At 34.9% G+C, this 27,297-nt stretch overlaps 2 protein-coding genes and 1 non-coding gene across 7 annotated transcripts in view; 1 reads left to right on the top strand and 2 right to left on the bottom strand.

Annotated features, from left to right (window-relative positions):
* The window catches only part of LOC123683212 (protein tweety), an 83,910-nt gene extending 59,010 nt beyond the window's left edge, over positions 1–24,900 (top strand). For 2 of the 5 annotated variants that reach the window (XM_045622116.1, XM_045622117.1), the window contains exons 3-7: positions 2,365–3,049; positions 6,973–7,426; positions 9,740–9,940; positions 17,627–17,758; positions 22,653–24,900. In XM_045622116.1, the coding sequence (XP_045478072.1) occupies positions 2,365–3,049; positions 6,973–7,426; positions 9,740–9,940; positions 17,627–17,758; positions 22,653–23,109 (1,929 nt within the window). In that variant the 3' untranslated portion in view covers positions 23,110–24,900. Of the gene's footprint in view, positions 1–2,364; positions 3,050–6,972; positions 7,427–9,739; positions 9,941–17,626; positions 17,819–22,652 lie in introns of all 5 variants that reach the window. The other 3 variants (XM_045622118.1, XM_045622119.1, XM_045622120.1) reach the window with 3 other exon arrangements.
* Positions 7,538–7,610, bottom strand: Trnar-ucu. Its single transcript has one exon. It is a non-coding gene; the product is annotated as a tRNA-Arg (tRNA).
* A 1,044-nt stretch (positions 24,901–25,944) lies between the features above and the next one.
* Positions 25,945–27,243, bottom strand: LOC123683215 (tRNA (guanine-N(7)-)-methyltransferase non-catalytic subunit wuho). The gene has a single exon (XM_045622123.1). The coding sequence runs from the start codon at positions 27,052–27,054 to the stop codon at positions 25,954–25,956; it is 1,101 nt and encodes a 366-aa protein (XP_045478079.1). The 5' UTR covers positions 27,055–27,243; the 3' UTR covers positions 25,945–25,953.
* Between the last annotated feature and the right edge of the window lie 54 nt (positions 27,244–27,297).

Raw genomic sequence — 27,297 nt, forward strand, 5'->3', positions numbered from 1 at the left:
AGAAAAACACGAGTTAATGGATTCTTAGGAATTTCAGGTTTGCGCATTCATAATATATTAAATACATATCTGTAATAGCTGAAATTCTTTTGGAATCGCTCACGACTCGACTTTATACAGGGTTTTTTCAAATTAGACGTGAACCTTGCAGGATGTGTTAGAATGACTCATTTGCTGTCATTTGGGCCATATTTAGGTATAACCAAAAATATACAGTTTACGAAATATTTTGAGTTCTTGGGATTTTTAAAAGATTCCTCACCTTAATTGATCTCTCGTCAATTTTTTACGATAACTGAATTTGATAAAATTTTGGATTATATTCGTAGCCAGCGAGAAGTCCGGGTCTAACACCATTAGAATAGATGAAGCAGCAAGAAGATTTAGAGTAAATTTACAAATGTTTTATTTACCTCTCAAAGGTATAATTATATACTTTAACTAAATTAATCATTTAACTTCTTTCACTTGGAAACCTGGGGGAAGGGACTGCTTAAGTTTTTCAGCCTTTTCCTTATCTGTGATAACTAAGGTGTACAGGAATCTTGAGCACCTTACTTTGAATTTGGTGTTATCCACATTCTTCTTTATTTTAACGGATTTGGCGTCCTTCCTTCTCGCCGTAAGTAGGAACTAATTGATCTCGGTGATTTCTCTTGGCATTTTGTAGATTAACTTAGTTCGGTCACCAAGTTAAAACGAAAAGAAAAAAAATTCAGGCGGAAAGTAACAACTGAAGAAATGAGAAAGATGGCACGAGCTTGTATAAGGAATTATCATGTCAAACATAATTTATGAATACAATTACTACTTTAATTTTGTGTGTAAGAAAAAATTGACAAAAACTGAAGTCAGTTGAGAAATAAAAAAAGAACAAAAACTCAAATATCTCGGAAACTGTTTGTTTCGGTTATTAATAAATATGGCTCAATCGACAGCAAATGAGTGAGCCGAGTATTGAAAGACAAATGGCCGCAATACAACCAGAGTCAAGAGTGGTCAAGACATACTTGAAAACTTTGAAATAGGAAGTCCTTCCCCACCCGCCGTATTCTCCAGACGTTACTCCCTCGGACTATCACTTGTTTCGATCAATGGCACAAGGCCTGGCCGACCAGCACTTCCGGGGATTCGTTCGCTTCCCGAAAGATGGGAGAAAGTAGTGGCAAGCAATGGACAATACTTTGAATCATAAAAGTATAACCAGTTTTTTACAAAAACTCGATTTTCGGAAAAAACGGCGGAAGCAAAGTTGTACGCTTATGTACTTTGGACAATAGTTCTGTTTGACACATATCTTCCAAACAGCTCTGTGAAATCCGGACCACGACAAGGATTACTTAGGCCCAGTTTCACCAAATGCTTTAATCTTGACTTGGCTCTTAAGTGAGGCCTTAGATCACGATTAATGTAATGTAGCGTTTCAACACACTCCAAAGCGCCATTTAATCGACCAATCGCGATTTAGCACTAATCGGCCATTTTTGGAGGATTATAACCTTCAAGTTGAGATTAATAATTATTTATCAGTATGGAACTCTTGTCTATGTAATTATTTTTCCGGAAATTTCTAATTTTTGGGTCAATTTTATCAAAATATGACTATATGTATAGGCTCAATATTTCTCATTTAAAATAGGTACACGTAAACTTTGTTTTTGTGTTTTATGAAATTTATTGCAAAGAATAAATTATTGATATGTTTGATTGAATTATTATTCAAGAAGCAGTTAAACTTGTTAATAAAAATAAATAAGTTAATAAAATTACTTATATAGTTTTTTTTCCAGAATGTGTGGTTTTGTGAAACGGGATAATTTCTTTTTAACTTCTGCAAGTTTCCGACATTTCAAAGCACATCACTCGACATTTTCGGCAAAAATTAACTTTGTTTTTTGTTTACAAGATGACAAATGATTTGAAATGTTATGAGTTAGGAATGAATGACACCTGACACCTAGCGCCAATGGTGGTCATCACTGCTAATACGATACAGAACACTATATAACTTTTTGTTCACAACGTTGCCAAATGGTTTGACTATTTAATCGCGATTTGGTTAATCGCGATCATCTTCGGACGGGTTGATGCATGGTGAAACAGAAAACACTGTTAAGCCTGCTTTAGTAACAAGCGGAGTTTAATCAATCTGGGATCAAGTGCTCTTTGGTGAAACTGGGCCTTAGTAGAATAACAATTTCAAGCTTCGTGCAAAATTTCGTGTTAAAGAAAGTCTTCAGAACCCTAGAAAATTCAAGCAGAATATCATTCATAAACCAATTGCGCTCAAATGTTGCTGATTTTCTTCACAATATTAACGACAGTTCCATTATTTCATTAATTAATTTCCTCTTTTCATTTCAGAGCCTCGGAATCCTTGGATCCATACCAGCAGCGCTTCTCATCTTAACACTACTCCTCCTTCTGATCTACCTACTCACAAGATGCTGCGACCGCAAGCCAAGGCCCGCCAAGTCCATAGCCGCCCTGAAGGTCATCCTGGCCTGCGTATCGGTCCTCTGCTGCGCAGCAGTAGGTCTAGGTCTGTACGGAAACGACGACCTCCACAACGGCTTCTCCCAGCTTCTGCAGGAGGCCCGCCAGGTGAACAACGTGGCCAGCAAGATCAGGAACCAAACGGAGCTGATGGAACGCCAGCTGAGGGTGCAGGCCTCCCAGCAGCTGATCGCCATCAACGACATCTTCGACGAGCCGGTGTCCAACATGAGCCTCTACAAGGAGGCCAAGGGTTACCTGCAGAGGGCCACTGGCAATTGTACCTTGGTGGCGGACGCGGCCGTAGATATAAGACATCCTCTGACCCTTGACCTTAGTAGGGAGATCAGGGCAGGCGAACGTTTCGAGATGGTCAGGTGGCCGTTCACAATGGCCATTTTGAGTGTACTCTTGATACTGTGTGTGATTCTGTTAGTGGGTGTTGCGAGACATAATAGGTGCGCACTCATTGCTTTTTCTGTGTGTGGACTGTTGGCCATTATAGCGTCTTACGTGATGGCTAGTGTGTATATAGCTTCGGGAGTTGCTCTTGGTGAGTATGTAGACTGGCTGATGGTTTTTTAGTCAGTTGAAATAGCTGATTGAAAGATTTTAATTACCATTCGAGATTAATTTAGCTCTTTGAGTACGGTGCATATCTCAAATATAAAGAGTTTTCCAAGGAGTAGGTTTATTTTGATATTAAAAAAAGATATATTTTAAGAGAAATCAATGGATGATTATTTCATTGTAAGGAGGAAGGTATGCCATTAATGATGGAAAACGATATCAGCCGAATGGCAGCCACGGCTACGGTTGAACCACCATATCCTTTCAATGAAATTTTCCAACCACGTTTGACACGTTTTGTTTGAATCGCATGTGGAGCATTGGCATTATCTTTCAAGTGGACCCAAAGAAAGGAGTCTAAATGTGTTAAATCATAAGATCTAGGTGGCCCATTGTGATCATCTCTCAAGCCGCCTATAGAAGTACAATAATATTTGGTAGTCACAGTCCGCAAAATTATTAAGTTCTTTTGGGTAGTGGTGAGCACCTACCCGACCGGCAATATAGGAAACTGGTGGAAAAATTTGAGCTTTTGGAACAAGTTAGTGACCTGCAGAATCGAAACCGTATGCGTCGCTCAAGAGCAACTGTGAAAATTACTGGTGTTACCATTATTGTTGACGAAAACCAAGGTTAGTCGATTCCTAGTTGATTTTGGGAATTTGGCATTCTACAAACTACATTACACCGTATTTTACATGAAGAATTAGGTCTTATGGCTTTTGAAGATTATTTAACACAAGAACTCAAGCTGTTCGACCACCTTCAATGACGTATCTTTGATGATGCATCAAAATGATCCGGATTTTCATTGAAAAATCATTTTCAATGATTGGAGCAACGTCAGTAAGCAGAATTGTCGCATTTTGGGCTAGGAGAATCAAAGTGTGGTTTTTGGACTGATAGTTGTGATTGGACCTTACTAATTCGAAAATATGGCAGGCTGTTGCGGCGAATGGATGCGCAATCCACCTAGCTGTGATTAATGAATTTTTATGGCCGAAATTGGAAGATTATTCTTGGATTTTCCCAGCCCAACATGCAACAATTCTGCTTACTAACGTAGCCCCAAGTTGCAAATGACTTTTTGATGAAAATCCTGATCATTTTGATGTATTTTAAGAACCCCATCAGCAAAGATACGTCACTGCTGATGATCGAACAGCTTGAGTTCTTGTGTTAGCTGAACTGACCTGATTATTTATGCAAAATACGTTGCAATGCCCTTGTTGGAATGCCAAATTTCCAAAATTGACAAGAAATCGACGAACCTGGGTTTTCTTCAACACTACTGGCAACAGCAGTAATTTTCTCAGTTGTTCTTGAGCGACGAATACGGTTTCGATTCTGCGCATCACTAACTTGTCCCAACAGCTCAAACTTTTCATCCAGTTTCCCATATTGCTGGTCGAGTAGGTGCTTACCACTACCCAAAAAAGCTTTATAATTTTGCTGACTGTTACTGCCAAATGTTCATCATTTTGTAATGAATTTTAACAACTCCAATAGGTTGTAGCGTTTATCGTTCCATTTTTAGCAATGACGACATTTTAACTCGTCAAATATCAAAAGTGACAGCTGCCCAGATAGCGGGCTATTCAAAATGAAACCTTTCATTGGAAAACCCTTTAGAATATAATTGAATCAAGTGGTCCACTGAGTCATACTACTTAATGGGCAATGTAATAACAAAAGGTTGTATTAATAAAAGTGCTTAATATCGAGCCATGTATACTGTCATAACAACACGTCCGATCTATAGATGGCATATGGTTGTTATTAAATTGAAAAGCAACTCTATTTTTTAAGTCCATAATCAACAAAATAATTACTGTCGATTTAGCAAATTGGTGAAAGAAACACAAAATCTGTATTATTCGTCCAAATTAAATTATCTACCTTCTTTAAAGTAGGCCTTGTACATATATTATTTTCAGCACTCATACATTCTCCAAGCAATATTTGAAACATATTATCTGTTCGATATTTTATCCATTTTGAAAATTACATAACCTACTTGAAATTAACTGACAAATAGGGAATTGTAAATAGAATGAATACCCGAAAATGCTCACACTCCACTTGTACAGGGTGTCCCAAATTCGCAAATTCGATGCTCACTGAAATCATCTCAAGAACTATAAGACTCATTTTTTTGAAATGAGATATCAGTAGATCATAAATATCTTGATTCATTTTAGAGTCACAGGACATCTTGATTCATTCTCAAGTTACAGGGCGTTTTTGAAAAATTTCTCAAATATTTCGCTATATCTTGGTTTCTGTTCAAGATATTCGAAACATTTTTAATCTTTTTTACAGTTATTTTTATGGTTTATTGGTTAGGTAATCATAACAGATCATATAATTATCATATTAGAAATAGAGAGGAGAGTTGGAGTTTCTTAAATGGGAAACACTATATTTTTCACCGCAATTTTTTAGCCGCAGATTTGTATCCCGTTGTCGGTTTTTCGACAACAAGCCATTTCAAAGATATTGAGTTTTTAGAATTTATTTTTTTGATCAGGCATCTCATACATTTAAATATTCCTCATTTATTTCGAGATTCACTTCATTTTTTGTCCCTTGCATAATTATGATCAAGTCATTTACATAAAGGGTGTCCCATTTAAAAAACACCAACTCGACTCTATATCTCCAAAAAGATAAATAATTTCTAATTCAATGGGATATCTTATAGTCTTGAGTACAATTATTCAATGGACACAAAATGAATAAAATCCCGAAATAAATGAAATATTTATGAGTTGTCTAGATGTCCCATAAAAAAATGAATTAAAAAAAAACGGAATGCTTTTCGAAAAATCTGTGGCTAAAAAACTTCTTTTAAAAATACAGAGTATCCGTTTCAAAAACCAACTCTATATCTTTAAAACGAAAGTTAATTTCTATGATATGTTGCCTGGCTGGTCGCCATTTACACAATGAACAAATCAAAGTTTTTCACAACAATCACAAACCCATTTCATTATTTGCACTGTACAAATATAACCTTCCAGCTTATTCTTCAAACTATACAAAAATTCTTGAACAACACTCATATTTGGAGCACCAAAATGGGACCCGAGGAAATGTAGTCATCTCGGCGTGACGACCATTTTGGAACTCCCTATGATATGTTATGAGTATCATAAACCATAAAAATTACTGAAAAATGTTTAAGAATTCTTCGAATTGAAATCAAGATATAGCGAAATATTTGAAAGTCATTTTTTAGAAACGCCCTGTAACTCAAGAACGAATCAAGATATCTATGAACTTCAATCCTTGAAGATCGAAGTCTTATGGTTCTCAAGAAATATTCCAATCATTTCAATAAAAATTCAGTGAATTAGAGAAAATGATGTATAATTCTCGTACAAAAGGCTCATTCTACCACTCGTTCATTCAAGAACTCGCCACTACGTTACTCGTTTTTGAATTTTTTCTTGTGGAAGAATATCAATGCGTTCTGCACTTGTATTATTCATAACTATTAATTCAATATAATCATTTTCAATAATTTATTATCGTTGCTCATGGAATTTTTGCGTTTATAGTGAACATATGAACGTAAGTTGTAGTAACCACACTCTAAATCACAGAATTTTTCAAGTATTCAACCAACGTTTCGATATGTTGTCATCTCCAGAATACAACAAGTATAATAACCATGTTAGGGTCGCTTGAAAATTGCATATATTCTCTCTATCTATGTTTATTTCTATGAGCTTATGAATTGTTATGCAGCAAATGCTATCTATCGAGTTATTTCGCAAATATTTTGATTATTGAAGCACACAGCTAGATTGTGAAGTGAACGTTTGTTATTGAATAATACAGAAATAAAAATAAACGAATGCATCAATAACAATCTTCTTATAATCATTTTTTACATTTCAGGTGACTTATGTATGGCTCCCGAAAAATTCATAGAAGATCAAGGATCGACCGAATTGTCCAAAGAAATACTCAGATACTACGCCATCTGTGAAAGAGCCAGAGCCAATCCGTTTACTCAGCGATTGCGCGAAGCAAAGACTGCAATCGAAAACGTGAGAACCAACCTTAAGGATTTAAAAACACCGGCTACCTATCTGTTTCCGAAGAAGGGACTGGACACCAAATTCAGTTCTCTTAAAAACGAACTGAATTCGGCCTATGGCCTAGTTACCACTATTACGGCATTGGTGGATTGTCCAACATTCCACACACATTTTCTGAGAGGAGCAAAGGCTCTTTGTAACGTGGGATTGACGGGTCTCAGTATGATGTTGATATCGGCTCTGATAGCAGGATTTCTCTTAACCGTGCTTGTATGGGTTGATTCGCACACTTGGATCTACATAAGGAAGAAGTGAGTTCCTTTATTATTATCTTAGGGCGTTTAATCTTTATGTTTTTTAATTTTGTTGCAAAGATGTATTTGTAAATATTGATTTGTCTCGATATAAAAAAAATTCCGCTGCATCCCTGGCGGGGATCGAACCCACGACCTTTGGATTAGAAGTCCAACGCGCTATCCTCTGCGCCACAGGGACGATGTGTATAAAAAAAAGTATTGTTGTAGTCACCATTTTGTTTGACAAGCTATAGTCCATCCAGGAATTATTGACATCGAAGTAGGCCTTGAAAGTTAAAAGTCCAATCACTACTTTATTTCTGATTACAAAATATCACTTAAAATTGTTGTGAATTTAAAAAAGAATTAATATCTCTAAATATAATCTAGAAATGTATGTAATACCAATTTGAATTCTGCATATCAAAATATCACTGAATTAGCCATTATCAACTCAATTTCGATTTTCCTCAGCCGCCCGGGATGTCAATAATTCCTGAATAGACTATTAAACTTTTTAAACTCCATAAAATACATTGAACAAAGATAGAATATGTGTTTGTAACACATTGGCTAATATTTTTTCTTTTTTCTTTTCCTGTGACTTATCTCACACATAATTGTATGTCTTATGAGATCAATAAACGATTGTTGTTGTTGTTATTGAAGGACATCAACTTCTAGGCTTTCTAAGGCTGACAGAAATCAATTTGATGCACACCTCTTGCAAAAATCCTCAGATATGATGTCAACTATCTTCGATTTGAAGTACGCTTTAAAACAGTTATTGATGACTGTCTCATTGCAATGAACTTTGTAAATCACTTGGACCAATAGTCCTCCATATGATATAGCGAGGGATTAAAATCAGAGAGAGGCACAAGTATTGAAGTATATGGGCCTAAAACGAAGATTTCTAGATACCTGGAAGATGAAGTCTCTATCTTGCAAACCGAGACACTAACTGTCTATACTTGCGCCTAAGAGTGTCTCAACAGATAACTCAAAGGGGCGCGTATTTACTACACACAGCCAGGCTCTGTTGAGGTCCCTGGAATCATATAGCCAGGGGTCTCTATTGACATGGGAGAGGCGTAATACCATAAAGCAACTGGTCAGAGGCAATAAAGTAACTCTACTATGGGTACCGGGGATTGGCATTGCGGTATATGAACCTATACTGAGGATCTCTAAAGCCCTGAAAAGTGAGTCCTCTATTTTACAGACCGAGGTACTGTCTGTTTACGTAGGCATTCAGGAGTGTCTTAAAATGAACCTCAAGGGGGCGCATGTCTACATCACCACAGACAGCCAGACCACGCTGAGATCCCTGGAATCGTACTGCCAGGGGTCTCTGTTGACCTGGAAGTGCCATAACACCATAAAGCAACTGGCCAGAGACAATAAAGTGACTTCTATGGGTACCAGGACACTGTGGTGTTGAAGGAAACGAAAAAGCCGATGAACTTGCAAAACGTGCATCAAGGTTAACACCTGCTGGACCTGAACCTTTCTATGGGCTAGGAAAAGACCAATATAAGGCAGCGGTCCAGCAATGGAAGTTGAATAACAGGAAAACCCACTGGATAAGCACTCCTGTACTTACTCAGGCAAGATTTTCGTGCTGATTTCACCTACCTATGCCAGAAAGCTCTTGAAGCTCTCACGAGCTGAGCTTCGGGTGATGGTGGGACTGCTGATGAGGCACTGTCGGTACAAACATCATTTGTACCATATGGGAAAGTCAGCAGATGAGATTTGCAGGCTCTGTGGATCAGAAGCAGAAACAGCTGAACACATGGTATGCAAGTGTCCAGAGCTAGCTGGCCTAAGAACCATTCATATGGTGAAGCCAGTCCTGGATACCTGTGAGGTAACAGCCAAGGCCCCTAAGGAGGTTATCAGTTTTATCAAAGCCCTAGACGACCTCCTTGGATTTCCATGAATGAGTAGGGTAGAGAACAAAAGATCTATATGGTCGCAGTTCCCAGAAGGCTTACCGAGCCCTTGTAGCTCTTGAAGCTACCACGAGCTGAGCTTCAGGTAATGGTGGGACTGCAGACAGGACACTGTTGGTGCAAATATCTTTTGTACCGCATGGGTAAGTCAGCAGATGAGATCTGCAGGCTCTGTGGGAAGAAGGTAGAAATAGCCGAACACATAGTGAGCTTAAAAGCCATTGTGGCCGAGTGGTTAGGGATGCGGTCAAATGAAATGTCTGGGGGTGACTATTAATTTAAAATAAAAATGTTGTTTTTCGAATTTTGTAGGAAGAAATTTTTTCCAAAATTTATAGGCATAAGTTAATTACACGATTCTCTTTTTCAGGAAAGACTACCAAGATCAGAACGAGACCGACCCATTCCTTCCTGCCACGCAGGCCAATCAGGTGGTGGCAGCCCGCACTCTGCAACGGAGCCAAGGGTCGTCTTATCCCCCAGACACTCCTCCCCCAAGCTACTCATCCGCCTTGATGTATAACAGGGTGCATGCGTCTGCCCCTCCCCTGCATGATGCTCAAAATCCACTGTACTTGTCTTAATTTCGTACTATTTCAATTTTTTTTTTTGATTTATTTGATTTATAAAAAATTGCCGAAAATCTCTTCAAAGAGGGGTATAACAATAAAGTTTTTAGGATATACATGACTTCTACAATTTTCTCCAAGTAACTTCTCAAACTCGTGAAAAAAAGCTTATTTCGAGGATACATACAAAGGGTATGGTTCGTATATCACCTTGGTTACTATGGTTAGTAAGTTGGTGGTCCGTATATATCAAATTCCTCAAAAAGCGGTGACTATTTCCTCAAACCTCAGTGAGTTATCTGTCACCAGAATAACCCTACTTTTATTCTGGTTAGGTTCGGTAACCACGCCCACTCGTCTTGACAGTAGTAATTTCAATTTTCAGATTATTGTTTATGAATATTTTCCATGACAATTAACCCTCAAATACTTTATCATTTCAATTATGAAACAAATACCCTTCAGAGTCATTGAGATATTTTAGTTGTTTACAACTTAAAAGGGATTAACCATTTATAACCTCCAAAATTCTGTCGCAGAAAAATTTTGTTGACCAATGATAAGTGTCAAGCGGTCCGTATATACGAAGCAGGTTCCCTGTACATTGAAAACCACTAGTAACCGCTCTGAAATTCTCGGCGATATGCGGACCATACCCAAAATGATATCTATTACGAATACGGAAAAGTCAACAATAATTTCATTCAATCAAGTAGGACAAAATATAACAATTTATATATGTGATACATAATCAGATATTCTATTATCTATATTCTGTTCATAATTTTATTGCAGTTTAGCAAAGCTTACGTTTTAGAGAGCTGGCGCTGTCCGAAATAGTTTAGGAAATAAGAACTTATGCTTTATCCTAAAGTTGAATATTTCTCTAATTCTTTGGCAAATCCGTTCATTCTACAATATCTTGAAGAAGAAAATCATGTGGGAATATCTCAGTTTCGCACAGAATTCATGGTTATATTTCATTATTATGTGTTGGTACTCAAAACTCTTCTGTCACAGATTTATCTATAACTGTCAAATTTGAGATACGAAAAACAGTTCTATCAACCAACATTTTTCAATGCAAAAACCACTAAACGGTATTTATGGAAATATTCCATTAATTACAATAAAAATTCAGGGAATTAGAGAAAATAATGTATAATAATTATATAGAGGCCCATGTTAACAGTTGTTCATTCAAAAATGAACCATTTTGTGGCTGGTTTTTTAATTTTGAATTTGTGGAAGAATATCAATGCCTTCTGCACTTGAATTATAAATAATTATTTCCATTTTGCTCAACATAACTATTGACAAATATTTCTATCAATTTTACTTGATCAATCAAACAGCTGTGACTCGTATGAACAAATTACAGGCCCCCTTTAACGGGACAATAACAAATTTATGCAGGAAATTTACAGGAAAAGTAACCAAAATTAAAAGTTAGTGTTGTCCAACAAAAAATAAAAATAGTATTAATTAGTCTAATTATTGTGGCGCTCTCTAAACAACAGACTTTAGGAGAAAACCTGTAATATAATTTTCTTCCATATCTGTATACATTCACAAATTTTTATTACGAAATTTACACCAGTTCGTATTAAAACTTTGAAGAAAATTTCGGTGATTTAAAATTTCAGTCTTTATCTATGAATGCATAAGAATGAATTTATATTTCAGTAATATCAAACTTTTATTAGATGGTTGAAGGTATTTCAATATTTGGAGGTGATTCTTTAACCATCTTGTATGTTTGTCTGTACCACTTGACAAGATATCAAATCGGATTTACCCAATATTCTTCGGACATCGATTATATAAAAATTTGGTTGTAATGTTCAGTCCATTTTTTAGGGCTGATTATAAAATTATTATGTTGAGACCTAATCTCTTAGTACCATAATAATAACAATAACTTATACCTAGTTGAACTAATATTGGAGAATGTTGGTAGTATTTATCAATGATCTAATAATAAGTAGAAAATTTATAGAAGAAGAGTAATCAACTCTATTGAAAAGGGGAGACACACAATGTTTACACCTCGAAGCAACCAACCAATGTTTTGATTAGTTAAACATATTGAACCAATCGATCATTGAACAATTTTAGGTCAGGTGATTTGGCATTGCTTTATCATTTGTGGAAATTCAAACATCTTTATCCTCCCTCTTGGCGTCACGTTGCATAAGACCCAATCTTTCATATTGAACCAATCGATCATTGAACAATTTTAGATCAGGTGATTTGGCATTGCTTTATCATTTGTGGAAATTCAAACATCTTTATCCTCCCTCTTGGCGTCACGTTGCATAAGACCCAATCTTTCATATTGAACCAATCGATCATTGAACAATTTTAGATCAGGTGATTTGGCATTGCTTTATCATTTGTGGAAATTCAAACATCTTTATCCTCCCTCTTGGCGTCACGTTGCATAAGACCCAATCTTTCATATTGAACCATTCGATCATTGAACAATTTTAGATCAGGTGATTTGGCATTGCTTTATCATTTGTGGAAATTCAAACATCTTTATCCTCCCTCTTGGGGTCACGTTGCATAAGACTCAGTCTTTCATATTGAACCAATCGATCATTGAACAATTTTAGATCAGGTGATTTGGCATTGCTTTATCATTTGTGGAAATTCAAACATCTTTATCCTCCCTCTTGGCGTCACGTTGCATAAGACCCAATCTTTCATATTGAACCAATCGATCATTGAACAATTTTAGATCAGGTGATTTGGCATTGCTTTATCATTTGTGGAAATTCAAACATCTTTATCCTCCCTCTTGGCGTCACGTTGCATAAGACTCAATCTTTCATATTGAACCAATCGATCATTGAACAATTTTAGATCAGGTTATTTGGCATTGCTTTATCATTTGTTGAAATTCAAACATCTTTATCCTCCCTCTCGTGGTCACGTTACATAAGACTTTATATTTCTCAATCTTTCATATTGAACCAATCGATCATTGAACAATTTTAGATCAGGTGATTTGGCATTGCTTTATCATTTGTGGAAATTCAAACATCTTTATCCTCCTTCTTGGCGTCACGTTGCATAAGACTCAGTCTTTCATATTGAACCAATCGATCATTGAACAATTTTAGATCAGGTTATTTGGCATTGCTTTATCATTTGTTGAAATTCAAACATCTTTATCCTCCCTCTCGTGGTCACGTTACATAAGACTTTATATTTCTCAATCTTTCATATTGAACCAATCGATCATTGAACAATTTTAGATCAGGTGATTTGGCATTGCTTTATCATTTGTGGAAATTAAAACATCTTTATCCTCCCTCTTGGGGTCACGTTGCATAAGACTCAGTCTTTCATATTGAACCAATCGATCATTGAACAATTTTAGATCAGGTGATTTGGCATTGCTTTATCATTTGTTGAAATTCAAACATCTTTATCCTCCCTCTCGTGGTCACGTTACATAAGACTTTATATTTCTCAATCTTTCATATTGAACCAATCGATCATTGAACAATTTTAGATCAGGTGATTTGGCATTGCTTTATCATTTGTTGAAATTCAAACATCTTTATCATCCTCCCTCTCGTGGTCACGTTACATAAGACTTTATCTTTCTCAATCTTTCATATTGAACCAATCGATCATTGAACAATTTTAGATCAGGTGATTTGGCATTGCTTTATCATTTGTTGAAATTCCAACATCTTCATCCTCCTTCTCGTGATCACGTAAAATAAGAATCAAACTTTCTGTCTCTCTCTAAAATTGGCATCAATGCTCAGATGCACTGCATAAAGGGCTCATTTATGTATTATTAGATCATTGGCATTTATATTTGGTTTCTTTTTTTTCTCGCAGTTTAAAAACAAATAATCTTAGTAAACATTCGTCATATTAATGGATATTGTGGTTCAGTAATAAGAATTAGAATGCTTTCGGTATTTAGTGGATATTCTTTAAAATTAATTTTTAATTTATGGATTTAGTCTTTATTTGATGGAAATTCCGTTATGGATAAAATAAAACTAAAGTAATTTCCGTAAAAATAATATTTGTGGACATTATTTTATTTTATTTGAAAACTAATTTCATGATCTATTTATCAAACTTAATTCGGTATGGAGTTACTATTCATACTAGAGATGTAATAAAGAAAAAAAATTGTTTTGTTATTTGATGGAAGCGATAGAGAACTTTTTGATATCTTGTAGTGGGTCAGCAAAAATCTCTTTCAATTAGACTGTTAGTTTATATGCATCCGCTTAGTTTTCTCTCATTTAGATGCATTATTATACTTTAGGATTAATTAATGATCTATTTCTTTGAATTATAGTTTCTATAGGATCTTTGTATTCAGTGAATATAAAACTTTAATTCAATGGAGTGATAGATATATAAGATTCGATTTTGAAGGACAATTCAAAATTTCATTGAAAAATAGTGGATACTGATGGTGAATATGCTTCATTATACTCTCCTAAATTCTAAGTGATAACCTTATTGTTCTTTACTAACAATATTCCCCATATACTAAAAATTCTGTTGGAATACCCAGGAGGGAATTTCACAATAATTGAAATCATCTTGCTTACCAGGTAAACTTGCTACAGCCTGATAAATAATTCGTTTTTAACTTTTCCCAGTCGAACTTGGATATAGTGAGTTAAAGAGTCTGGAATTTTTAACTCCTAACTTTTTACCGATCTGCTTCAGAAGATTGGTCAGGGTATTCATTCCCTGTAGGCAATTATGGGAATTAACTGTGGTGGGGTAGTCATGTATTCGTATGGACTAATAATACTTTCATAAGTTTTAGGACTAACATTTATTTCTAGTTAATATTTGATGGATTTGGTTCTTACTTGGCAAAAATTCATTAGGTACAAATGAAATAAAATGATTTCCACAAATATTTTATTGTCAACGACAATTGTTTCGCCATCACTGTGGCTTCGTCAGACAAAACAGGGCTTGTAGACCATATATAGGTGACAAAAAAATTTGACCGAAAAAATATTGATACTAAATAAGAAATCATAAACTTTACAGTTATATTGGATATTAACCGCTTGGAATTTCAAAACTATCTGAAGAAATTCAATGATGGGGATGAGTTTACATCTGTTTGTTCGTTCAACAGAATTTTTTAGGAATAATACGTTTTTATTTCAAGGGAGTGTTAGTCTTGTGCTTTTATTTTCCATGAGGAGAATTTCAACATCATTATTAAAGGTATGTTCCAATCTTTTATAGGATATGTTGAATGTTAACTATTACATGTATAACTTTTTTCACCTTCGTGTATCCTTTTCTTGAAAGATTTTCCTGTTGTCCAATAGAAACCATAGAGCGATCATTGCAAGTCAACTTGAAGACCAGATTTATTCTCTTTAATAATTTTATATATATTATTTTTGATAAAAATATCTGAATCAATCATGGTTGTGCAAAATATTGTGCAATTAAATTCACTTTTCTAGTATGTAGCAATTTTTTTCTGAGATATTAACACAAGTTAACAAAAAAACATTGTTATCACTATTATATTTTACCATAGTGTATGCTAAAAGTTATGCTTGTGTTCTTTGTATTTTAATCAAAATCTGATCTATATCCTTTAGAACCATGAATAATTCAGGCATTTCTATTAAAAATAATAAAGATAAAATTCTTAACGATAATAAATACGGTGTCTACAAGTTGACTTTCACTGATTGCCCTAAGGTTTATATTGGACAAAAGGAAGCATCAAAGAAGTTATACATCTGATAGTTCAATTTCAACATATGCTAATCATTTTAAAGATAGGACCTTTAATAATGAATTCGGAATTCTTCATATGTAAAATAAAAGCACAAGACCAACACTGTTAGAATCCCTTGAAATAAATAGATATAATTCCCAAAATATTCGTTTGAATGAATAAACAGATGTAAACTCATACTCATTTAGTATTCATATTTTTTTGGTCAATGATGAGTGTTTTCGTCACCTATATCATATGTCTAAAGCTCTGTTTTGCTATCAGTCAAAAATTTAACCTGACCATGTAGCCTCAGTGTTGGCAAAGCAATTGTCGTAAACAATAAAATATTTGTTTTATTTGATTTATTGTATATTTTTTTAAATAAACTGGTAGTATTTATTCAGTTTATTGGTCCACTCATAACTTGTATTGTTCCGAAAAAATCTACTACTTGTTATTTGAGGCCGGTTATGTCAAGGTTTTTTAGATAGCTTTTGTATCATTTCGCATGATATTGGGATTCTCCTTAATTTGGATTATTGCTGTGAATGCAAACTTAATAGATTAATTGTTATGATAATTTAAATTTTTCTGAAGATTTAGAGAATTGTTGTAATTCTTTTCTCGAAATTGTTAGCAATTTTGTTATTTCTGCAAACACAAATTTAAACTTGATTATTATATGTTTCATTAATGATGGTTTGAAGTTATCTGCAGTTACTATCTAAATTCAGTTTTCCAAAATGATTGAATCACTTCGTTATAGCTGCACAGAGTGACAACAACGGATTGCTTATACAACCAATTTAATACAAAATATGAGATAACAGATATGAAGTCTATGCTCAAATGTTTCTCTAGGTCATTTGTTTCTACTGTAAGGTGATCAAGTTATAGCTATCTTTGTTTTCCTAATCAACTTGTGCAATGGAAACAAAACTCTTCCAATTTTATAAATCCTCATGTTTATTTTTTCTTTCAAGGTAATTACAAATTTTATTCATATTTTGAAATGTAACGTTTTAACAATATTCCTTAATGAATAACTTAATTTCGTTTGAAGGAAAATTCCTCGTTGGACAATTAGAATTTCCTCCTTTCTTAGCTCATCCAAGTTCGACTGAATCTAAATTAACAAAGAAATTCTTTTCATTAAAAAAAAATTACTTCAAATTTCATGAATTGATTAATTGAAATTTATTTATTAATCACTTAATTATTCATATTTTTCAATAACAACTATTTCACTACATCACACAAATATTAATACAAATTTTTCTTTTATGTACTTGTATTTGGGACTTTTTTCGAATCTCAATATACATGGATTTTATATTTAATTGGCTTCAGTTCATTATAACTACTTCTCTGTTGAAATTTCATGTTCGATAATTTTTTCAATCACACAAGGTTTCTTGGAAATGATTACTCAAAATATGTTTAAATTGAAAAAAGTTCACATTGTAAGTAATCTACTGAGGTAGTTGAAACCAAACTCTAATCCAGAATCTTCACAAGTGTTTAACTATCATTTCGATAAGGATGTTGTCATCTTCGGTAAAGTATTTTAGTTTTCCGTTAGTTAGAGTCTTAGTTTCCGCCGAAGATGCTAATATTATTATCGAGACATTTATAAGTGAAGATTTTGTGGATTAGAGTGTGGTTCTACAGCTTCAGTAGAACACCAAAAAAGTATTCAGAAATTCAAAGCAATTGAAGTTGTAGTTGTATAGACACTGTTATTGATACTTTTTTGAAAATGTTCTCATGAACCTTAAAAATATCAAGTATGAATTGTTATACATAAAGAAAGATCTATTAAAAAGGAACAATAATGTTAATTGAGTAATTGTCTTTCAAAATAGAATCAGTACCAATTGTACATTTGAAATAATTCCAGTAAATCAGATATGAGCAACGCAGATCTAACCTGTTACAGAGATGGATGTGACATGCGACCCAGCGAGCAGCATCACAGAGGAGCCCACCTATCACATCTCCGCGGCCACACCCTTGGCAGATTACCATCCCACCACCACGACCCCATCTTGGCAGGACCCAATAATGGAAAGTACGCGACTCTAAGCAAACAATGCAAGACACTAGAGAGCTCAGACTTTTACTGAGACAGGTTAGGATATCGAATTTATAGAACTCTTTTATTACAAGCTGTGATGGAGTTCAAATTACAGGGTTAGAACAATTGGAATCGGGTTACCAATTTGGACTAACCCAACATTTCATCTATACAGGCTGGTTTATTAGCTCACCGATAAACTTTGGCATATTGAAAAATTATTTTAACAAACAAAAATATTGTGGAAACATATGTCCGATTTAGAGTTTTTATGGAAACAAGTGGCTTCGAAAGTTTCATTGATGTCTATTGATATGATTTATTAATAACAAAAAAGTATGCTTCTATACACATGTCTATATCATATAAACCAAGACATTGCGCAAAAAAATTAACGCACATTCTGAAAATATCAATTTTAATGAAAGTTAACTCTACATTGACCATAACTTATTTTTTATGTTCTCTCGGAAAGGTTTTGAACGAAACAAGACACATTAAATGAACGAAAAATTCAGGATTTCACCGAATCTTATGTGAAAGAAGAGAAATAAACAATTTTCAAAATACTGGAATGCTGATAAGTGATTTAATACTGGGTATTTCCACCCCTTGCGTTAATTACAGCTCGGCAACGACGGTTCATACTCAAAATGAGTGATCTTAAAATGTTCTGATTGATGGATTCCTAAGTCATTAAGAGTAGCTAGATAATTTTCTGAACTTCTCAGCCTTCTATTGAGGTTGTCCCAAACCTGCTCAATCGGATTGAGATCTGGACTTCTTGCTGGCCATTCCATTCGAGAGACCTCTTCAAGGTACTGCTGAACGATGTGCGCACGATGGGGTTTGGCATTATCGTCCATAAAAATGAAATTTTCACCAATGTATGGGGCAAATGCCTCATATACCTATCAGCATTCATAGCTCCATTATCAACGACCACTAGGTCTGTGCGAGCAGTCAAAGATATTCCACCCCATACCATAATCGATCCTCCCCCGAAACCAGTAGTATTCAAGAAATTGCACTGAGCATATCTTTCATGTGGACGTCTGTATACAAGGGAACGTCGATCACAATGGTAGAGGCAGAATCTAGACTCATCTGTGAAGAGAACTCTTTCCCAATCAGCCTCTTCCCAATGGATATGCTCTCTCGCAAAATCCAAACGCGCCCTTCGATAGGCTGGGGTAAGAGCTGGGCCTCTTGCCGCGACACGAGGCCTTAAATCATATTCTCTGAGGCGATTTCTTATTGTCTGAGTGCTAATTTGCACCCCATGAGTTTGCTTAAGCTGATTTTGAAGGAGGCGAGCGGTTGCAAACCGTTGTCTCAACGAAGAAACTCTCAAGTAACGTTCTTGAATGGCAGTTGTTACCCGTGGTCTACCCTGTCCTGGTCTTCGGACATTCATACCTGTCTCCCTGAATCGCTGCAACATTCTGGACACACTTGTATGTGAAACTCCAAACCTTTCTGCAATTCTTGTGTATGTCCACCCTTCTTCTCGCAAAACTACCGCTTGGGCACATTCCTCTTGGGTCAAATTGCGTGTTTCGCGTGTTTGAGATTTCCATAATGTGCGTTAATTTTTTTGCGCAGTGTATATGTGGGGTCAAAAGTGTCTTGAAAAAAACACCAAAGGGGCGCGTATTTATATCACTACGTACAGCCAGGCCACGCTGAGGTCCCTGGAATCATATAGCCAGGGGTCTCTGCTGACATGGGAGTGCTGTAAATACCATAAAGCAACTGGCCAGAGGCAATAAAGTGATTCTACTATGGGTAGAAGACATTGTGGTATTGAAGGAAACGAAAAAGCCAATGAACTTGCGAAAAGAGCATCAAGGTTAACACCTGTTGGTCCTGAGCCTTTTTGAGAACTTGGAAAAGACCAATATAAGGCAGCCATCCAACAATGGGAGTGGGACAATAGAAAAACCCTCTGGAGGTACACTCTTGGTCTCCTCAGGCAAAGAAATTTGTGGTGCTCTCTCCGACCTATAACAGGAAGCCTTGAAGCTACCATGAGCTGATCTTTGTGTAATGGCGGGACTTCTGACAGAACACTGTTGGTGCAAATATCTTTTGTACCGGATGGGTAAGTCAGCAGATGAGATCGGCAGGCTCTGTGTAAAGGAGGTAGAAACAGACCAACACATAGTGTGCAAATCTCCGGGGGTGACTGGCCTAAGAATCACTCATATGGGAAAGTCAGTCCAGAATACTCACGAAGTAACAGCTAAAGATGCCATCGGCTTCTGAAAAGAATGTAAATAAAATCATAACATCGCTCGTTTCACAAAATCCTTGCACACTAAAGTCTATAAAAATCGTACGATCTGTTTCCGAGATTTCCATACTCAAACTAACTCTGTACATTTATCATTGAATTGTACTGACTTTATAATAAAGTTTTTAATATCTTCCCCTTATACAGTGTTAGAACTATTTAGAGGGGCACTACAGGGTGGCTTAAATTACAAAAAAGTTGCTTTATATAGTGATTAGTGTGTTGGTGTTAACAGATCCAAAATATCTCCAATGGTTCCCGAGATATCTCGAAAAAACTAAAAATCGAGATTTTCTATTTTTTTTGGGTATAACTCATTTGTTTCTGGAGATAACTTCACGAAATTCGGTTTGTAGTCAATATCCAATATAGAGGTTCTAATGGTGTCGTCAGATTTTTTCTGTTTACCATTGTTTCAGAGATGCGATAGTCAATTTTTTTTTCTTTGGACCAAATATTGGTTTTCCTTATGAGGTGATAAAGAAAAAAATTACGAACTCAACAATGTATCACACTCTACAGAAATATCGAGCCTAGGTACGCAAATTTGAAGAGTTGTTATGTGAAATCATCTCTTGACGATCGTGTCTCTGAAACAATAGAAAACAGAAAAAATCTGAAGACACCATTAGTATCTCTATATTGGGTAATGGCTATAAACCGAATTTCGTGAAGTTATCTCCAAAAACAAATGAGTTATACAGAAAAAAAAAGAAAATCTCGTTCGGTTTTTTCGAGATATCTCTGGAACCAATGGAAATATTTTGGATCTGTTCACACCAACACACTCATCCCTAAATAACTCAATTTTTTTGGACTTTAAGCTACCCTGTCTTTCTAATGGTTTTTGATATACCTGTAGGGGTCCTCTAAATACACTGCTCAAAAAAATAAACGCACATTATGGAAATCTCAAATTTATTTTACAACTGAAGGTGTTCTCAATGATAATTATTTTTATCAGAATTATGCATGCATATGTTATCCACTTTCAACGTTTTTCTTCAATACAGATGTTTTTTCCCAGCAGGAATAAAAAAAGATGAGATTATCAGATTTTGAATGTATTGGCTCCATTCTGAAATCAGTTGTTCTCGATCAATTCTAGTGATCAATAGTTTTTCTTTCATTTGATTTTCTACACTCGATCGCTATGCAACGCGAAACATGCAATTTGACCCAAGAGGAATGTGCCCAAGCGGTAGTTTTGCGAGAAGAAGGGTGGACATACACAAGAATTGCAGAAAGGTTTGGAGTTTCCCATACAACTGTGTCCAGAATGTTGCAGCCATTCAGGGAGACAGGTATGAATGTCCGAAGACCAGGACAGGGTAGACCACGGGTAACAACTGCCATTCAAGAACGTTACTTGTGAGTTTCTTCGTTGAGACAACGGTTTGCAACCGCTTGCCTCCTTCAAAATCAGCTTGAGCAAACTCATGGTGTCCAAATTAGCACTCAGACAATAAGAAATCGCCTCAGAGAATATGATTTAAGGCCTCGTGTCGCGGCAAGAGGCCCAGCTCCTACCCCAATCCATCGAAGGGCGCGTTTGGATTTTGCGAGAGAGCATATCCATTGGGAAGAGGCTGATTGGGAAAGAGTTCTCTTCACAGATGAGTCTAGATTCTGCCTCTACCATTGTAATCGACGTTCCCTTGTATACAGACGTCCACATGAAAGATATGCTCAGTGCAATACTGAATACTACTGGTTTTGGGGGAGGATCGATTATGGTATGGGGTGGAATATTTTTGACTGCTCGCACAGAACTAGTGGTCGTTGATAATGGAGCTATGAATGCTGATAGGTATATAACGAACATTCTTGAAGAGCATGTAGTGCCATTTGCCCCATACATTGATGAAAATTTCATTTTTATGGACGATAATGCCAGACCCCATCGTGAGCGCATCGTTCAGGAGTACCTTGAAGAGGTTGAAGTCTCTCGAATGGAATGGCCAGCAAGAAGTCCAGATCTCAATCCGATTGAGCAGGTTTGGGACAACCTCAATAGAAGGCTGAAAAGTTCAGAAACTCATCCAGCTACTCTTAATGTCTTAGGAATCCAACTCAGAGAAATCTGGGACAGATTAGATCAGAACATTTTAAGATCACTCATTTTGAGTATGAACCATCGTTGCCGAGCTGTAATTAACGCAAGGGGTGGAAATACCAAGTATTAAATCACTTATCAGCATTCCAGTATTTTGAAAATTGTTTATTTCTCTTCTTTCACATAAGATTCGGTGAAATCCTGAATTTTTCTTCCATTTAATGTGTCTTGTTTCGTTCAAAACCTTCCCGAGAGAACATAAAAAATAAGTTATAAAGTTAATGTAGAGTTGACTTTCATTAAAATTGAGATTTTCAGAATGTGCGTTAATTTTTTTGCGCAGTGTAGTTCTAACCCTGTATAACATAAATATAAACTTTTATGAATGAATAGAATAATTACAGCTGGATATAATATGCAAGTGGAATAAGAATGTACAGACTCTCAATTATATCAAACATATACCAATTTCTTTCATTGATTCTATTTTTTATTTAAAAAAATCTTCACTAAATATTGGTTCCCCACCGTTTCAGGCCTGCCTGCAAGGACTTCCCAAACTTTAAAGGTTTTAAGTTCGATCAGCAGCATCAGCACAAGCGTTCAATTCCTCGAAGTGCCTCCCAACAGGATGGCCAACAGAGGACTGCGAATATCCAGAAGTTTAGTACTCTTGGTCGACGTCCCCTTCCACAGACTCCTGATGAGAAGGCGCGCAAACAACCATCCATGCCCAAAGTACCGAACACCAGCATCGAAACACCCTTGAACCCTGCCAATTTCCGATCCCTCCAAAGGGGCGCTTGGCAGGACGGAACCAGCTCGTTCCAACCTAACGCGCAGTTCCGATCTCTTCAAAGAGGCATGGGTGTCCAACAGCAATCTTTGCATTCGCAGTTCAGATCAGCCAAAATTCAAGATCAAGCACACGAGGGCCCGGTCTACGCCAACAATGAGAATGAACGCCAGCTGTACGCTGTTACAGAATTATAAATTTGTTTCGTCTGTTTGGGAAAATGCAGGCAGAGAAAAAATAAGAAGTAAGCAATAGACCAACATATTCGTTTTATGTTATCGAGGCTTTTACAGAGGAATTTTCAAAGGTACGAGTGTACCTTATCGGTTTTTCTTCTGAAATGAAAATTATTTATATTTATGACTTTTGGATCACTAGTTGTAGGAGAAGACCATTGAGTTGTGCAAACTATAAGAGACAAATCAAATCATAAACTCGATTACAAAATATGAAAATTTATCCGTTATCTTTTCAACGTCGAGAGTGTCTTGAAAACCGAATTTATTAAGAATAAAATTTCTCTGTAGAAGAAATTTTCGCACTAGTGATTCTCTAACACTATCAAGCTAAAAATGCACATTTTTTGGAAAAGACAGGAGTAGTTTGTAGATAGGGAATTTTTAGCATAAATAATGTTCGAGCTGTTTTATAATAGCGAATAATGTTTGACGAGATGTTTTAATTTACATAAAAGTTAGAAATTTGGGTGTAGCTAAGAACACCCGTGCCAAAGCAGTACGAAAAACATGTAGTTAGTCATCTGTTGTGATATAGAAGTGGCACCATCTTCATCAAAATATCATCTAATTCTACAATTTTCTTATGAAATCACTAGTATTAATTTCAATCAAAAGTCATCAGGATAAATTTTCATGAATCAAAACTATCGCTCCCATGTTTACTAGGAGCATACATTAGTCCCATTTCTACCTTAAAATATAAAATTAACGTAAGACCTAAATTTGCCATAAAAATGGGATCAAAAACTCTCAAAGTAGATAGGCATACAGTCAATTGATGAATGGTCAAGTAATGCAATAACCTATTTGTTTTAGATAGGAAAAATCTCAAAACTTACCTTCATTCAAAAGCATTGATCGTTTTGTATATATCTCCTATGTGAGATTAGTGTATAAAATTTTCTTCATCTTATTCGTAATTAAGTTATAAAATTTTATTTCATTCGTAACCACATAAAAGGATCTGAATTCATTAGTGAAGTTGACTGAATTTTTATATTTTTATTGTATTTTTTGGATATATTTGATGAACATTTATGCATATATTGCATTGTTTGATTTGTGATAATTTTTATTGGGTTTAAATGTTCTGTTGTATCAAACATTTTTAACTCATGTAACTTTCCTACAAATATACATAAGGAACATAAATGTAAATGCAATAGCATTTATTTCTATTTAGGATAAGGTTAAGCATTTGCGTATGAATACATGTAAAATATTTTGTAGTGAATTGATGTTGAATTTGTAAAATATTGCCAAAAATCTAGAAAGAACTTCAGTTTATTCACAGACTAAAGAAATTTCATTGAGGGCAATGTTATCATAAGTAATCAATTCAGCAATGTTTTTGAAAAAGACTAAAACCATCTGCATCTAAAGATAACACCATCTACTCTTATATTCCTTATCAATAAATTTTTATGGATTCAAAAAATAACTGCCAAAGATACGAGATTTTGCTTGTATGTTATCTGTGAGTGAAAAGAAAGTGTGTTTTATAAACGTAATGTAACTTTATTATCAATGTCACCACCTTAAAATTTTGTTTTCTCTCAATACTATTTATTTTATGTTGGTATTATTGTACATCGATTTATTGGCCTGCAAGATAATTTTTCATATTTCTATTGAATTCAATTATATTGACAATGTGAATGCCATATTTTGTAAAGTTAGTATAAAAGTACTTTGGATAATTTCTTGAGTATTGTAAAATTTATGTATTTAATAAAAAATTAAAATGAGCGTTTTTTTATGATTCGAAAAAAGAAGCAAAAATAGAAAGATTTTCATAGATATGAAAAAAAATTACATAACTTCTTTTATTCGATTTCCATGAAACAAAACCAAAATGTGAATGAGCATTTGAGTTGAATTAAGATGTGAATATTAAAACAAAAGCTGTTTTTTGGGATAAAAGTGGATATTTCAACGAGCAGACAAAAATTTCAGTAAATATCCTTTTTTGAGTTCCATTAACTCTTTTTGATAAATATACAGCGTGAGCCAAATTGGTCATTTTTGAATGGGAAACCCTATTTTGATACAAAATAGACGAAAACTGAGAGCCAATTAAGAAACTCATTGGCGAAAACCGCAACTCCATAGCTGTCACCGTTACATAGTTAACGGGTATTTTTTGGCACTCTCAACTTGGAAATATTTATTTCCAACAAGATGGCACTCCTTACAACACTATTATCATCAGAAATTTTAATACAAAATTGTGGCAACAATTAGATTGCCAACCAAAATCCCTGGGCCTGACTTATCGCCTATGAACTTTTTTACATTTGGGCAAGATATAATTTATAAAAAGTTGATCAACCCTAAAGAAGAACTGGAAACTGAGGTAGTTGATGGCTTCTCTTACTTCCATTGGAGTTTGTAATGAATATTTAGAAAAAATCCAACATGTGCTTGAAAAAAAATGGTCAAATGTCTCATTTGACAAAATTCTTCCTTTTTTTGCCAATTAATAGGTTTCTCCAAAAATTGTTCCTCAGACACTGGCATCAGTTTTTGTCTATCTAGCGTAGAAATAGGATTTCCCTTTCAAAAATGAACAATTTGGCCAACCCTGTAAAGACACTTGGTTTGTTCTGCTTAATTCAGATATTTCAAGCCATAATATAAAAAAAAGAGTGCTTAGTACTCATTTTCACCTGTTGCTTGTTAACATATTCTTCAGGTTCTTGAATTGCATAAAAATGTTACTCAAACTTCATGAAGTTTATTAACAATACCAACACCTGCTTATGAGAACAAGGATAAAAAAAAAACAAAAAGTAATAAAAATTATTTTAATTTCAAGCGAGCTCTTTTCCTTTCAATATATTCTTCCATATTATCAAATTTCTTTTTGTACAAGAGACTAATATTGTTATCACTTTTTAGACGTAAGTCATGCACATCATCTATGCTGATGTTTTTATGAGCATCTTCCCTATAATTCTTGCCTTCAAGTTTGAAAAATAAAATTTTTGTAGACGTCAAAATCAGAAGGTCCTTACTCAAGTAAAAAGAAAATGAACCACCAACATAGATGTGTTTACAAAAATTAATTCTCAAAGAAGGATTTAGTGAAAACAACAAAAGTTTATTATATTTAAATAAAGAGATGCCTATAAAAATATCATTTTCTCTTGAGAAACATTGCATATCAGTTATGGGCAGAGCAAAAACTTCTGCATCTTGTAAACCCATTTCTTCTTTGAAATTTTTGACAAGTTCTTCATTGATATAATCATTCGTATTTATAACAGAAAGTTGTTTACCGTCAAGATAATCCCAAAACCTCACAGTACCATCGCCAGATGCTGAGATTAATTTATTTTGTACAATTATTACAGACAAAACAAATTCTTCATGACCTAAACAAAAACTCTGAATGTTATAAGAATTGGGAAACTTGGATACTCTGATTTTTTCATCTCTATCAGATGTTATAATGTATTTACCACAATCTGTTAATGCTACATCTAAAACAATGCTCAAATGTCCTAGTAACAGAACAGGGGTTAATATTTCATCCTTCATATTGTATAAAAATACATCACCGGTTTTGTCTGCCACTATTAAGGAATCGTTCGAAGTGAAACACATGTTACTAGCAATTCTAGGCACTGTAAAGTTTTTGATGATTTCGAAATATTCATTATATATCACAACTTGTTTGGTCTCAGTAGATACAGCTATATATTTATGATCCTTTGAAACAGATAAACATGAGATGATGGCATCCACGTCCTCTTTCGTTTTATTGTTTTCCTCTTGTTTCTGTATCTTGAGTATAGGTGCTGGCAAATCAACTGTTTTGATATTATCTTCATTGTAAACAATCAATTTCTTCCCTGAATAAAACAAAATGCGTTCACCACATTTTTTCATAGTGACCATGATTTTCTTTTATGGCATCGAATACCCAAATACCAATAATTACTGGGAATTTTCTTCACAAATTCAATACGAAGCAGAAAATGTTCTAACAGCTACGAATAACAATCGAGGGAACCCAAACTTTAATTTACATTAATTTTTGGAAATTTTGAGGTTACCTTTATTGTTAACCTCAAATTATGACAGATTTGATAGACCATAGACTTGTCTTCCTACATTTGATAGAAATACATCAAGGTGGGA

This window comes from Harmonia axyridis, chromosome 6 (genome assembly GCF_914767665.1).
Source record: "Harmonia axyridis chromosome 6, icHarAxyr1.1, whole genome shotgun sequence".
Classification (NCBI taxonomy): domain Eukaryota; kingdom Metazoa; phylum Arthropoda; class Insecta; order Coleoptera; family Coccinellidae; genus Harmonia; species Harmonia axyridis.

Excerpts from the sequence above, each read along its gene's own strand:
- LOC123683215 (XM_045622123.1), bottom strand. The coding sequence starts at position 27,054 with ATGGTCACTATGAAAAAATGTGGTGAACGCATTTTGTTTTATTCAGGG.